Genomic DNA, 15,683 nt, shown 5'->3' with positions numbered 1-15,683 from the left:
TAGTAGTTTTAAGAAAACTTTGGGAAGTAATTAAGGGGTAGTATTCATTTATTTTGGATAAGAAAGAATAGAATGAGTAAAAATTTAAACAGATTATTAACTATACAAATATTATTCAAAATGAAGAAAAGGTTTAAAATATTTTTAATACATTATTATTATTTTTATTTTTTAAAACTGAACCAATTACTCCAAACTCTTATATCTTTTTAACATCAGCACTGGAAAATTCATTTTGTTTTTTTCTACATTTTGGAGTTGGTGAAAGAAAATTTTCACATTGTGCATGAAAGGCCAAGTTTTGAAGTTATAATTTCTTGTTTGATAGAAATTTTGGAGACAAATATTTGCACAAATTTCTATGCTAAAGTCAATTTTATTTTGTTTTGTGTTTGTTTCTATGGGTAGGAAAAGATGGAGAAACTTGATGTAAGCTAGGTTTTTGATCATATAATGAGTATTTTTAGTAATATATAGTTGAGCTTTTATAGAAAAAAAAAAAGAGAGAAGAAATGTTAGCTACTAGTTTTAATGAGATTATTTTAAAATATATTAAAAATAAAAATTTATATGTAAGTTATGTTTTGTATTTTTTCTTAATACGAAGTTAGAATATTTTATTTATTCATTCTCATTATAAAATGTGACATTACTTACAATTTTTTTTGCCTATGGCCACCAAGTACAATGAACAAATTGTATAATTATAGGTGATACGGATTTTAATCAACTTAATATCTTGTATCTAAATATATTTCGATATCACTTAAAACTCAATTCAAAAAAAAAAAAAGAGTTTTACATTGATAATCAATATTTTTATTATTAGAATGTCGTTAATTTTTATTAATTGAAAAATTCATCTTTGAGATTACATCGTCTAGTCCCTTCTATATTCTGTATATTAATCTCCTGTTTTTCAATGATTCTGAATTTGAACATTTTGAATTGCTTTTGTTTGGAATGTTTTTCAACATTAGAATATTCTACAACTTTCTACCAATTACATCGATATATGAAAAAGAAAGAAAAAAAAACGTATCCAATGTTCATCTTTCTTTCACAATTTACCTTTGCATCTTTTTATTATTTTAAATCTAGAATTCACTCCACTAATTTAAATTCTTAAAATTCATCTATACTTATGTATTATAAATAAATGAAAATTCTACTTCAAAGCTCAAATTAAATATCTTTAGTTAAGTAATTTATTTTTTCCTTCTACTAAAAAATGAGAAATACAAATATTTTTCTTTTGGCAAGAGATTTAATTAATTTATTTTATAAGGCAAGAGATTAATCCAATATGAAAAATAAAATAAAAACGAGAAAAGATGTTTTCCTACTTTAAAATTTTTTATATCGGGGATACAAATAAAGATAAGCATTATGAATTTATGATCTAGTAATTTTGTAAAATTTGTTGCTTAATGATTTTAACTCAACTTGTACCATTTATTTTATTGTTTTAATTTATTTATCGTAATTATTATTTAAATTGTTAAAATATTTATCTATTTAACGTATTTTTTTTGTGATATGTTATTTAGAGTGACATAAAAATAAATTTTGGGTCTAATAAAGAACGTGCAGATAATATTGATAACGACTAAAGTATTCCTTTCTGATAAAAATGGGGCTCCACATGTCCTTTTTCACAGAATCTATTTTTTTACACTTTTGTCGAAGCATCTTAATTAGCTATTGTTTGATAGCTGGATAAATAAAAATTAGTTATTTATATGTGAATTTAGGGGTGTGTTTGGTATGGATGAAAAAACAATTTTTTTTAATGTTTGGTTAGTCAAATTTTATTTCATCTTTTCTCATAAAGCAATAGTTATTCACTTTTTTTTCTTTTGAATTATCATTCTTGTTCAGATAGAAAAACTAAATAACCGATAGTTAAAGAAAGTAACACATTTATTGCTTTTACAGAAAATTTACGCACTTGATAATTTAGTATGAAGCTCAAATTTAAAATTGAGATATTTCATTATGTTGTTACTCTCAGCTCTTTTTAAAAGATATCTTCTTAATTATCGCTAAATCAAAAGTGAGTATATCAAAAATAAAAGATAGTGGCATTGAATGGACATAAAATAACCGTCCTAGCTAGTTAAAGTTTGAGCAACTGAATTCACTGATTTCTAATTAAAAAAATGAAGACTAATTAAAAAACTTTTTATTAATATATTAGAATCATAAATAAAGAATCAAGATTAAAATTATTTAAAATATTTCCTTAATAGACTCGACACTTGAAAAGAAAAGTAGGAGACGATGTTGCTTTCTTTATGAAAATAAATAAATAAATTAAGCAACAACTCTTCTTACTGAAGATAAGAATAAAGTCATTAGCAAAAATTGATCAAATTTGTCCATGATTTGATTGGATAATTTTATTTAATTCTATTAGGAAAAAAGAAATGCTGATCTAATATAATATTATTCCATTGTTTGGTTAATTAAAGTCTTATTTTACCTTGATCTTTTACAAAGCTTCTATATATAAGGATAATTTTAAGCGAGAGATTAATATAGATCTTTTAAAAAAAAATGTGACACTTATCAAATATTTTTTAACTTATAGTCGTAATTATAAACATATTATGTGGAGGGTTGATATCAAAAAATCGTCAAATTCCAAAAAAGACATACAATGTCAAATGAAATAATGTAATACACCTAGGACACAAATAGTTGTTTTTGCATTCCTTTCGCCCCAACCAACTTACCAACCAATAAGAAAATCCTATGAAGGTCGGGAAGATAGTGACACATAAAATGGAATTATTATCTTTGTTTGTTGATGAGAATGATCTTACGTCGGATTGGGACGAGAAAGAAATTTTATAATGCTTAGGTTTTTTCTTTTTGAGTTAACTTTTAAAATGTGATTTATAAGTTCAAAATCTAATTTAATATGTCTCTAATTATATAATGGTTATGAATTTACTTTTGATTCTTGAATATCACACTTTAGACCAAATAATAAAACTTCGAATAAAAGAAATTGAGATTAGTTCAGACGTAAAGAAAGAGAGAGGTGTTAAATGAAAATATTTCATATTGGATTGAGATTAAAATTTTAAACTCTTTATAAGAATTGGTAACATTGCGAGGGAGACAGGGGTAGACATCAAAATTTTATGAAACTTTACCAGACGTGTTCAATTATAGTTAGGGTTTTTGGATGGTACTCAACTCTAAATCTTAATTCATGCCTATAATAAAAGATAATATACCCTTAAAAAGGCATTTCGAAATTTTTGTAAATTTATGGAATATACACTCAAAGATCAAATAAATATCAAGGAGATGACCCTCAAATCACCAAAAAAATCTTAGAAAAGAAGAACCAAAGAAATATACAAATTTATACCGATAATGTTCATCACTTTAAAATTTGTTATAAACCTGACGAAGAGATATTATCCAAAAAGGAGAGGATGAACTTCTAGTAACGCACGTCCCCTTTTCACTATAACGACAACAATAGCATGAACACGACACGCAAAGTTTGTAACAATCATACAAACAAATTGTAAGTCTCATAAATAGGTCATTAAAGTGATCCTATATTAAAATACTTGTCATAATATATTTATTTTACGAAGTAAATTATATGAACTTTGACCAATAGTTTAAAGTGTATTTTTTTATATGAAAAAAGTTATAATTTACAATACATTTCATATAGTTTTGAATTTATTCGCCCATGCTTCCAAGTTCCACCACCATCTCCGTCATCAATGTCACCACCTCAACAACCACTCTGTTATCCACCTGTGTATGCATGAGCTACTTTTGACGAGGAATACGTAAAAGAGACGTCAGAAGTAAGATAGACTCTAAATATAGACAATAATAATATACGCAGTGTAATTTCACAATTAAAATTTAGGAAGGATAGACGCAAACATTATTGCTACCTTATAAATAGACACTTAACACTAACGAAAGAGTTTTTTTCTGGGCCGGGCCTCATTTGGTGCATATACTGGGCGCAAAATAGAGTTGGGCCATTATATTAGTTTTGGGCCGGTTTAAGATGAAGCCCACTTTTAGAAATTCGAACCTTTTTATATGGCAAGATATAATGATAACCATTTTTTGATATATAGATTGTAGATGTGATTTTGTATCAATGTATTTGGAAAAATATTTAAGCTACATGCTAGCACTCTGATTGGATGGTTGTTACATATTGCTATCGTATTATATTATATCGTTATATCATACTTTAATATTTTGATGAATACAACATTTAGATAGATTATTATATCAGCTTATATCGCTAGACAATATCACATATCAGTAATTTGAAAATAAACATACAAGAAAAAGAATATGATATAGAGCAGAACTACGATAAAAATTAAAGGTATGATAAATTTTTTTTATAATTATTAGATAATAATTACTCCTCTGTCCCATTTATGTGACACTTTTCATTCTTTGAGAGTCAAACAATTTAAGTTTGACGGGAATTTGCGCATGAAATCATTTTTTAAAAAAATAAAAATTTATATATATTTATAAACTACGTAAAAGTAACATAAGTCACAATAATTGACAATTCAAAATATTTAAAAAATATATGAAAAATTTATGGTCAAAGATAGAATTGTTTGAATTTCGAAATTTGAAAACACATAAATTGAGACGGAGAAAATAGTAAATACAAAATAAAGGAGAAAAGGTAATAATCGATCACACACAATTAGTTAATCATTATATAAAATGAAACTTTTTATTGTTACCATAGTTAACAACCATCCAAAACCAGTTGTATAGTGTAAAATTTTTGTTATATTTTGAAGAATGATTACACAAAATAGCTTTAATATCAAAATTCAATATAAATAATTTATTAACACACATGTCATGATGGACCTGAAAACATAAATTAAAGGGAATTTAATTTTGTGAGATGTCCTAACAAAGGGTCCAAAAATAACAAATATTGCCACGTTTGTTTCTTTAAGTTTTGCAAAAATGATATTCCAAAATTAGAAACTTGTTTCTTTGGAATATAAAAAGATAAGAATGGTTTTAGAATAATTCAACTAAGAGTCCAAAACATTTCAAAAACTCAGAAAAAAACAAACTTTTGTTTTTAATCTTTTGGATTAAACCAAAACAAATAATCCACAATATATCTTTTGAATATATGATTACTTTGACCTTTCTCTGTTTAGAAAATAATTCATAGATTTTTTCTTCCTCATATTATATTAACATTCTTCCAAATATTCTTTCATTTCATGCTCTTTTATTTTCAAAAAGAAAAATTGTTATTTACCTTTAATACTTTTTCCCCCTTATACTGTGTTAGTGTAATACACGTTATTAAATAATCATGTGAATTTCCTTTCTAACTTATAATATGTTGATATTTGATTTTTATAGTGAGACTTGACTAATACGAATTCATACCGCATAAATTCATTAAAAAAAAACACTCTTTAACATAAATTTTTTATACTCAAAACTTGAACTTGAAATCTATGCATTAGTTGGTATTATTAATATCTTTCTAGCTTTAAAAAAAAACATTTGTTCCACGTGCTTCAATCATGTAGACTTAAAAGGAACTGTAAATGGTTCCACTTTATTTAAAAAATTATTTTCACTCTTGTCATCGCTTTTTAGCATATAAAAAGAAAAAGGAAAAAAAATATATATAGAGAGAGAGAATTTTTAATATTAATTTTTTATTTCTTAAATTATTTTTTAAGTTTTAAGATTGAACATTATGATAAAATATTCATATCAATAATTATTTTTTAAGAAATCATGAAAAAAAAAAAAATGAACGATAGAATTATTTACCCTACGCATGTTTTGAAAGGATCAAAATCTTTTATAACTTTAATTTGTGGCCTGTCGTACCAATGTTTACATAATTGATTTAGTAGGTTAAAAGAAGCTTACCACTTTTTCCTATTCCTTTTTTCAATTGATATTTATGGTCGTAATTCAATTTATAGTAATCAAAATATTCCGTTCATCCAGACGTGGTATAATGGATAAAGTTATTTCTTCCTTAATTAAAAATTTCATATTCAAATCTTAGGTATAAAAAAAATTCTTAATAGGAATCGTTTTCTCTGAATAAAATCGTATACGATACAAATCAGGTTAAAAAAACACTAAAAAGGAAAACATATTTCCATTCACATTGCTTAGTAGATGACAAAGCTATGGTTGATTATAGCTTGTTTGGCAGCATAAATAAAATAATATAATGGTGAAAAAGTTACTACAAGCCAAACTTCCTAGGCAAAAGCTCTTTTTTATTAATATGTGTTTAATACTCGTTATAAGGCTATGATTAATTCCACGTAATGTTAATTAAAATGGAAAACACTTTATATCGAAATATTTTATTTTTCATAGTTTAAATTTGAAATCTTTAATTTAAAAAGAATTTCAATGTATCCTGTGGCAGTTGTCATTTGGTTGAAAATAAGTTATCATAAGATTAACTACCTTGATATAAGTTATTTCATCATGTATATACAATAACTTATCTCATCACTATAATATAAATTAATGATAGGATAGATAATATCATGAGACAACCTAATTAATACCTTCTGTTAAACAAAGAACAAAATAATCCTATATTTTATTTTGAGATTATTATACTCAAACAACTTCTCAATTATACTTTCATTGGTCCTTTGGAATAAGAAAAAAGTCATCTATGAACACAATAATTACTTCATTGTCCTAAGAGTCTTGCCATGAAATTGACCAAATTTTGGATTATATTCTATCTGGTTAAATTAATCATTTATATTATGAAAAAAAAAAAAAAGATTACCGTGTACATTTTTCAAACAACATGCATTTATTAAACCATGACAAAATCACCATCAAATAATTAAATAATGGTACATAGTTGCCAAAAAACAACTAAATACATCCAATAATATTATGGTCAATTTCATTTTATTAACCAAACAAATTACTCTACTACCTTGCTTGAATCGTTCCTTACATGGTCATTTGATTCGTGGATTAAATCATTTGATAGCATAATCTCTGGATTAGTTTCTTTCACTTTTTCAGGTGATATCCATTGAAATATAATTTTAAAAACTTCAATACTTGTCATAATAAATATCTAAAACGAGTAAGTATATGTCAAAATCAAATACTCTTTTTTAATAACTTTGAAGTGATTTTTCATCATATTAATTAATGTACGTTGCAAATTGGTTACATTCACTACACTAAAAAAGAAAACTTTGCAAATAATTCTATTACTATTATTAATGATTATATTCAATCAAAAGAAAACTTTGCAAATAATTCTATTACTATTATTAATTATTAATGAATATTCAATCAAGTAATTTTTTTTAGTAAAAATTTCTAAAATAAATCCCACCCAAACACCAACTTTACATTAATTTTAATTAAATTAAATAATTGGTGTAGGGACATAGCAAACCAATCACATGGGATCACATCCTGCAACGCGGAGATTCGGTAGTAGTTCCACTTCAATTCTATCCTTAAAAGTTTTGTATAAATTAATATAATAGAAATTACTCGTAAATTTATCTGATTTTGATTTGATATGAAATTTAAAAAAGTAACGAAAGACTTTTGAATTTTGTTATTCTAACTAAACTATGGATAAGGTATCGAATGTCCTTCACTGTTAAGGTTTTAAATATGCTATGTGGAAAGTTAGAATTCAAAATTGTCAAAAGACGAAAAGAGACAGTAATAGATTAGTACTAAAAAAATAAGTAAAACAAACAAATTAAAACGGAGATAGTAATAGATTAGTTCATTTTCATAATATATTAGGGATCGTTTGATACGAGAGACAAGGATTTACTAATTTAAAAAATATAGTGTTATTTATATCGACATTTTTCCATAACCAAACAACCCCTAGGGATGATTGGGTACTTTAAAATCATTTTTAGGATGAAGAAAATGGCCAACGAATGGAGGTGATCCCATTAATATACAAGGCCAAATGTGATATTTAGAAGTGCAACAATTATAGGGTTATCAAGTTGTTAAGTCATACCATAAAAGTTTGAGAGAGAGTGATGGAGATGAGGATCAATGTGTCTATTTTCGAAAATCAGTTTAGATTCTTGTCGAGACGCTACTACGGAGAAGTCATTCCTCTCGTAAGGAAACTTGTAGAACAATATATGAAGAGAAAGAGGAACTTACATATGGTGTTCATCAATCTAGAAAAGACAGACGATAAAAATTCAAGGTAGGTTCTACGGAGATCGATGCTAGTAGGCTAGAGATGTACCTATGGAGTACACTACGACGCTCAAGGACATGTATGATGGAGCCCTCAACCAAGACCAGGAAGTGGGAGCAGACTCAGATTGCTTCCTAGTGATGGAGTTACACCAGGAGTCTGCTCTTAGCCCATTTTTATTTGCCTCGCTAATGTATGATTAACAAGACTAATACAAGGTGAGGTTCCATAATGCAGGTTATTTGTGGATATGGTTTCGATTGACTAGACTCAACTAAATTAACGGGAGGTTTGGTGACAATCCTCGGAGTCTATCAAGTTCAAATTGAGTAGGACCAAGACAGACTTCATGTGGAGCAATTTAAGTGACATAAACACATGAGGTTAACAAGGTGAGGCTTAATACAGGTCATCCAAAGAGAAAACATTTCAAGTAACTTGGGTCTATTACTCAAGAAAATGGGAAGACTAACAGGGATGTCACTCACGTATTGGTGCAGGGTGAATGAAGTAAAGGATCACATCTAAAGTCTTGTATGATTAGAAGGTGCCACTAAAATTTGAAGACAATTTTTATAGGGTGATAGTTAGACCAACTATATTTTATGGACCAAGAAAACTGCAAAAATAAGTTGAGGGTCTATATGAAACAACCCCTCAACCTCTAAATAGGAGTAAAGTCTGCATAAACTCTACTCTCCCAGACTTCATTTTGTGTCGGTGTTGGTATTGGAGTTCACTATTCATTCGACTTGTAAAAGAAATATTACTTTCCGAATTCCAATGCTCAAAGAGGTTAAAGTAATTTTGCTACGAAGCGCTTTTCCTTTAGATGGGCCTTATCAAATGTGAATTTGAAATAAGACTTTTTAAACGTGAATTCAGATTAGTTAGACCCTTAAAACGGACAACAAACACCGAGCGAAACAAAAAAAAAAAATACCTAAAGAAAATATTAATATCTTCTATCCTCGTGCCTTAATTATAGCCCCGCAACTCCCTCCCTCCCTCTGCTTCTTTGTCTCTATCCACCTTCTCAGCCTCTTCATCAGCTCACAAAAAATCTAGTGATCGATCATATCAAACAACACAAATAATGGTTTTTATCCTTTAAAGTTGATTCCTTTTCATGGAATTCCGTTGAGAGAAAAGAGAATTTATCATCTTTAGCTCTTTCTTGACGTGACACTAACTTCTTCTCCCTCAAAAAGTCCAAACTTTTTCTCATCGTTTTCTTGATTCTTCTTCTTTCTTATCCCCCCCCCCCCCTCCCCCCCCCACAACAATCCCTCTTCCTGCGGGAAACACGGGGTAGTTTTTTTTGGAATTTTTTGGCTATGGGGTATGTCATTTTCCAAAAATTAACACATTTGTGTTGAAAAGTTTGTAGCTTTATTGAATTCAAGAAGGGTCTTTGGTGTTCTTGAGTTTTTGAGTTTTGGGGGTTTGAAATTTTTGGTTTGTTTGTGTTCTTGATTGTGGGGTTGTTTTAGAAAAAAGAGATCGAAAAGATATCTGTTTCCTTTTATTTCTTTTTTAAAGTTTTCTTGTTAGGTAAATTTTCTTTTGAAAGTCTAAAAGGTGTTTTAATAAAAGGGTAATAAAATCCTGTTATTGTCTCTTCCCCTCTCTACATTTGCCTTTTTTCCTCTGTTTTGTGTTTGTTTTCCTTTGTGGGGGTATCCTTTTATCTCATCATATAGTTAGAAAGAGAGAGAAGCAATCAGTTTCATTTCTCTTTCTCTCTTGCTCTCTTTGTGTTTTGTTCATTTTCCCCTTTGAAAACAATGGAGAAAGGCTCAATGCAATCAAATCTTGAGTCTTTTTTGGATTGCACAACACCATTAGTAGCATCCCAGTTCCTTGCCAAGGTTTAGTTTTTTTTTTCCCTGGCCCCCTTTTTAATGAATGATCAGATCATTTGTAATTTTGTATGATGTGATTGTTTATTTGCAGAGTGAAATTAGAAGCCTTAATAAGCTTTGGCATCCTAAGGAAAGGGAGGAAATTGAATACTTCACATTGTCTGATCTTTGGAATTGTTTTGATGAATGGAGTGCTTATGGTGCTGGAGTTCCAATCAGATTAGATTCTGGTGAAACTTTAGTTCAATATTATGTGCCTTATCTTTCAGCAATTCAAATTTTCACCAGCAGTTCATCTGTAAGCATTTTAAGGTACCATTTTGTATGTTACATTGATATGTTGTATTATTTCGTTGTTGTTACTGCTGTTTAAGCTGACGGTCTATTGGAAACAACCTCTCTATCTCTACGAGTTAGGGTAAGGTTTGTGTATACTCTAACCTCTCCGGACCCCATTGGCTATGTTGTTGTATATTGTATGTTACAATGTTTGTACTTAAAAAGTTCTAATTTTTGTAACTGATAAGCATATTTCTTGTGCAACAACTTTTGGATAGTCAAAGTTTGTGATGATGGTCCTTTTCTTCAAGTTAAACTGGTGAAATGTTGATAATTTGTTATAGGGAGGAGACTGAGTCTGCGTGGGAAATGAGGGATTCTTTCAGTGATTCATTCAGTGAAGAGAGTGAGAGTGAAAAGCTTTCGAGATCGGATGGGGGTTCATCGGAGGAAGGTCTATTTGAGCAAGATAATCACTTGCAAATGAATAATAGATTGGGTTACCTTTATTATCAATACTTTGAGAGATCTTCTCCATATGGAAGAGTACCTCTGGTGGATAAGGTATCTTGTTTGCTCAAATTTATGTCACTCTTTTGTACTAATAAAAACTATATTTGTGATTGTTGAATATGACATTGATTCCACTAATTTGTATTCCTCTGCTTCCGACAATCTTTTTAACTCAAAATTTGTGGTATTAGCGAGTAATTCGTGTATGATAGAAGTATAAAACTTAGTTGTATTCTTTCCAACTTGTGCTTTTTATTCCAGTTTCCGCTGTTTTCTTGTTTCTTCTTTGAGACCTTGCATTATGCCTAACACGATTTCTGATAGAATGAAAAAATGGTAATGGTTAACCGTTAATGACAGAATTCTACAAATGATCACTCCTTTTTTTGCATTTCTTATCTATTACTACTATTACCATTTGATGGTGTAAATAACGTATCATCTTGATTCGATTCTGTTAGGTATTATAGTAGTTACTTACTTTTCCCTCTTTATGTATGCGCCTCTGGTATCATTAGCATTTATTCGTCCTTTCTGCATTAGAATTATCCAGTGCTTTCTTACTAGAACAGATTATACTATTCCAAGCAAATATAATTTGAATTTCTTGAGAAGACGCATTGTTTTGTAGTAATTTTTATGTGAATCTAACTATTCATTTTGCTTTCAGATTAGTAGCTTAGCTGAAAGACACCCTGGATTAATGTCATTGAGAAGCGTAGATCTTTCACCAGCTAGTTGGATGTCAGTTGCTTGGTAAAATTACTCTCTCTCTCCCTATCTCGCTTACGATCATGGAAGTGATGGTTATTCAGGTGCTTTAAATGTATAAAAACTTTCCCGATCGAAGTGCTTGTATTTGGTGACATTATTATACTTTCACTTCATTGGTGTTTGAGGGGATCTTGTTTTCCATGTGGTGGATCTTATTTGATCGTATCATTTATGTCGATGCTTTAGTTTCTTATTTGTTATAGCTTCTTTATTTGCAACCACAAAACAATGAAAGATGGAATCAAGTGAAGATTTGTGTCACTAACTTTATTGATATGAAAATTACAGGTACCCGATATATCACATTCCCATGGGAAGAACCATTAAAGACTTGTCGACATGCTTTCTCACATTCCACACCCTTTCTTCTTCTTTTCAAGGTACTATTCATTTTGTCGCCAATGTTACTTGATCGATAATATGCAGAAGATTCTTACACTATATCATTGGGATTGTGCAGATATGGACCTTGAAGATAACACAGAGAAAGGTATTAGGAAACGTATCGAAGGGGAAGCAATCCCACTTCCACCTTTCGGTTTGGGAACTTACAAGATGCAGGGTAATGTTTGGATTTCAGACAGAAGTGGGAGGGACCAAGAGAGGATGGTGTCACTATTAAGCGTGGCCGATTCTTGGCTAAAGCAATTGGGGGTCCAGCACCATGACTTTAACTATTTCTTGGGCATTCGTCATGGCTAAAAACTCCAATGATGACATACTCTTTAAACCCCTCCAATGGACTGATACTGAAGTTGCCCTTTCTTGGCACTGAGGTCATGTTTTTTTAAGCTCGGAAGCATGAATATCCTCGAAAGAGGATCGTAGTAATGTCTTCTTTGCAATAGGCTTTTTTTTTCGTGATCCCCTCACCTTGATTACCAAAATGAGGATTGTAGTAATGCAATCTCTTAAACTTCAGACTTATGTGATTTCTGTATTATGTATAGGGATTAGCTTAGTTTTGAAGGGATAAATTTTGAGGTGAAGTGAGAGATTAGCGTGGACGCGTCGTATTAACTGTGGATTAATGATCATGAAATGACTATGATTAAGACCATATTGTGAGCAATTCTTGCAAGCTTTTGCAAAAATGGCTCCTTATATTGTATGATTCTGTAGAAGCTCAACTCTTTTTTTTATGTACATTTTATGTAAATGTGTTTAGATACTACATTTCATTTAAAGTGGAGAAACAGCGAATATGATGTAATGTTTATAAGCTATTTTTGAACTCTTTTCCCACTAAACTAGAATTGTTTCATATATTAAGGTGATTAAAAATAGTTTTTACCTAATTTATACCATATAACTTTTTGGTGAAGAGGATTCAATTGAACCATCTAGCCACAAGTTAGCTACGCCACTTATTTAAGTCATGATAGATAGAGTTATGTAATATTTGCATTTTGTGTAAATTAATCTAAAATAATCGAGGTGTATCCAAGCTGTCAATCCCGCGTTATCTTTAAAGTACATGTGTTTGATGATGACTTTGAGTAATGGACTAATGTTAGTGGATGATGTTGACTTACTTGGTTGATTGCTGAAGACATATGGGTCCATATTTATTGAATAAACCGCCAATGATTCTTATGTAGTTGGAAGTTCACACAGTATCACATCATATTCACAACTAAAAAACTCATGAATTATACTAGTTATTGAAAAATTTTGTAGCTAAACGACAAGATTTTAGTAATGAATTAGCCATGAATTATCGAAAAAAATTATTTGCTATGGAATAATTCAGTGACGGATTGACGATGGAAAAAAAAGATGACTTCACTAAATTATTGTGTTTGCCAGGAAGCATTTTATCTTTAATGTTGGACTTCTTGACACAAATTTAAAATTTAATCGAATTTCAACTCGAATACGGAAAAGTACAACCACTATGGTCACTAACCATAAAAAACACTCAAAGCAATCATCAGGGCGAAGTCGGATTCAGGATTAACATTAAGGGGTTCAAAAAAATGAAAGTATAGTGTCTAAGATTTAGACTTGAAACCTCAAGGTAAATTTTGAATTTCCTAAATCACTGTAAATAAACAAAATACCTTATATATACAACACAACATTTTATTGATTGAATTCGAATAAACACCCTCGTTCCCTTCTAGATCCGTCCCCACAACCTACCACAAACAACTCTTAGATACACGTGGGACATTTTGGTTCCTTGCAAGTAAATAATTAAGTCAATGAGGCATGCTTACATTTGTTGTATTCCACTTGCTCTAGTTCATTTCTTACCTAAAGAGCACTTTTATATGGTAGTGGATGAAATTGATTTAGTTGTTTGATGTTCTCTTTTTTTTTTTTTCCTAATTGAAAATGCCAGAAATTTTATTTGAGAGCATATGATTTCACTAAATTATTGAGACAAAGAACATAACATTAATCTCTAAAGTGTAACCACTAACCATAATAAATATGTGAGAGCAATCACACCGACAAATAACTGAGAAGAGAGGGTTGTTCAAATAATATACATCCTCCACCTACAACCTTGCGATCGTAAATTCGTCACAATGGAATTGTTCAAATCATATACATGCCCACATTCTTTGAATCTTGCTCCAATTCAATTCTTAGGCCATGTAACAACTAACACGTATGCACGATAAATAAATTATGTGATCCACTGAGGGAATCAAAGAATGCACTACTAAACGTGTTATGCTGAGAGGGAGACAATTGATCATGTATTTTGTTAAGATAATTGATAGAGTCTATCGAAAAAAATAATTATATAATTGATAGAGCCTATCGAAAAAATAATTATTTTTTTCAAGAAAATCGATAGAAGTCCTTGGTTAATTTTACGTAAACATGCGCAGAAACTATATGAAGTTTGGCTGAGACAATTTCGAGAATAATCATTTTCCTATTTGGTTTACAATTTCCTAAATTGGTACAAAGTTTTAATCTTTTCAAAGATAACTTTTTATGCTTTATGCAAGAAAATAGACTTCAAGATTAAGAGAGATAGAGGAGAGAGACGAGCAAGTTGTATCTCAAAACAAGATGTATCTCAATTGAAACTGAGATATACAAATCACATATATACGAATACATAATCTCCTCTCTCTCCCCCAACTCTCACTTGCATCTCTCCTCCCGCTCCCCCCTCCTCTCTCTCTCTTTCGATTTCACACACAAATACGCATATTAGCTTTGAAATTGAAAAATATATAGATACAAATATATACAATGTATCACCCCTAAATAAATGCACAGATATACAATCCGTATCATTTTTTGTGATACATAAATGAAAAAAATATTGATACAATGTTTGAATATATATATTCTTTATATCATCATATCGATCCGTTTTTTTTATACACATACAATTTTTTCTGATATAGTTATATCAGTTTTTTTTTTCTGATACACATATACATTTTTTCTATGCATAGATAAAATTATTGTATCAAATATATCAATCGACGAAGATACGATTTGATGATAAGTGTATCAATTTTTTTAATACACATATTTTTTTCGTGATACACATATACAATACAATTGGTTGTATCAATCTAAGAAGAAAGAGAACAACAAATCAATAACGCAAACCAAAAAATTTGATATATTGGCATTAATCTAATAAGAAAATAAATTAACAATTGATAGCCACCTAGAAAGTATTAATTAAAGACTAAGAACCACAGGTATAGATAAGAATAATCATTCAGGTAAAACATTAATGGGATTTCTTATTAATCTAAGAAAAAGAGAAGATTCACGTAGTGTATTATAAAGAGGAAGATAAAGAGGACGGGGGGAGTGGCGAGCAAGAGAGGAAGATATAGGAGAAATTTACTATAATACTCTAAGTAAAATTATGTTATATAATTTTTTAAAAATATCTTTCAGGTTATTAGCTAGTTCTATTGATTACGAATAGTTATTTCTTAAGTGACATTGGTCTAAAATTCATTTAGACTATTATAGTGCATGTAAAAAAATTAAACTCATCATTGTCA

At 29.5% G+C, this 15,683-nt stretch overlaps 1 protein-coding gene across 1 annotated transcript; it reads left to right on the top strand.

The window, feature by feature from the left end:
- The first annotated feature begins 9,852 nt into the window (after nucleotides 1-9,852).
- On the top strand, nucleotides 9,853-12,741 carry LOC125811718 (uncharacterized). Its single transcript, XM_049491255.1, has 6 exons — nucleotides 9,853-10,125; nucleotides 10,211-10,431; nucleotides 10,743-10,962; nucleotides 11,582-11,667; nucleotides 11,974-12,065; nucleotides 12,146-12,741. Exons 1-6 carry the CDS (start codon nucleotides 10,042-10,044, stop codon nucleotides 12,385-12,387), a joined length of 945 nt encoding a protein of 314 aa, XP_049347212.1. The 5' UTR covers nucleotides 9,853-10,041; the 3' UTR covers nucleotides 12,388-12,741.
- The last annotated feature ends 2,942 nt before the right edge of the window (nucleotides 12,742-15,683 follow it).

The sequence above is a fragment of the Solanum verrucosum genome, unplaced genomic scaffold, assembly GCF_900185275.1.
Source record: "Solanum verrucosum unplaced genomic scaffold, falcon-dt-bn FXZP01000238.1, whole genome shotgun sequence".
Taxonomy (NCBI): domain Eukaryota; kingdom Viridiplantae; phylum Streptophyta; class Magnoliopsida; order Solanales; family Solanaceae; genus Solanum; species Solanum verrucosum.
This window is presented reverse-complemented; position numbering and strand designations above follow the sequence as displayed.

Excerpts from the sequence above, each read along its gene's own strand:
- LOC125811718 (XM_049491255.1), top strand. The coding sequence starts at position 10,042 with ATGGAGAAAGGCTCAATGCAATCAAATCTTGAGTCTTTTTTGGATTGC. Across the intron at positions 10,126-10,210 it reads CATCCCAGTTCCTTGCCAAG|AGTGAAATTAGAAGCCTTAA; the intron begins GTTTAGTTTTTT and ends GTTTATTTGCAG. Across the intron at positions 10,432-10,742 it reads TCATCTGTAAGCATTTTAAG|GGAGGAGACTGAGTCTGCGT; the intron begins GTACCATTTTGT and ends AATTTGTTATAG.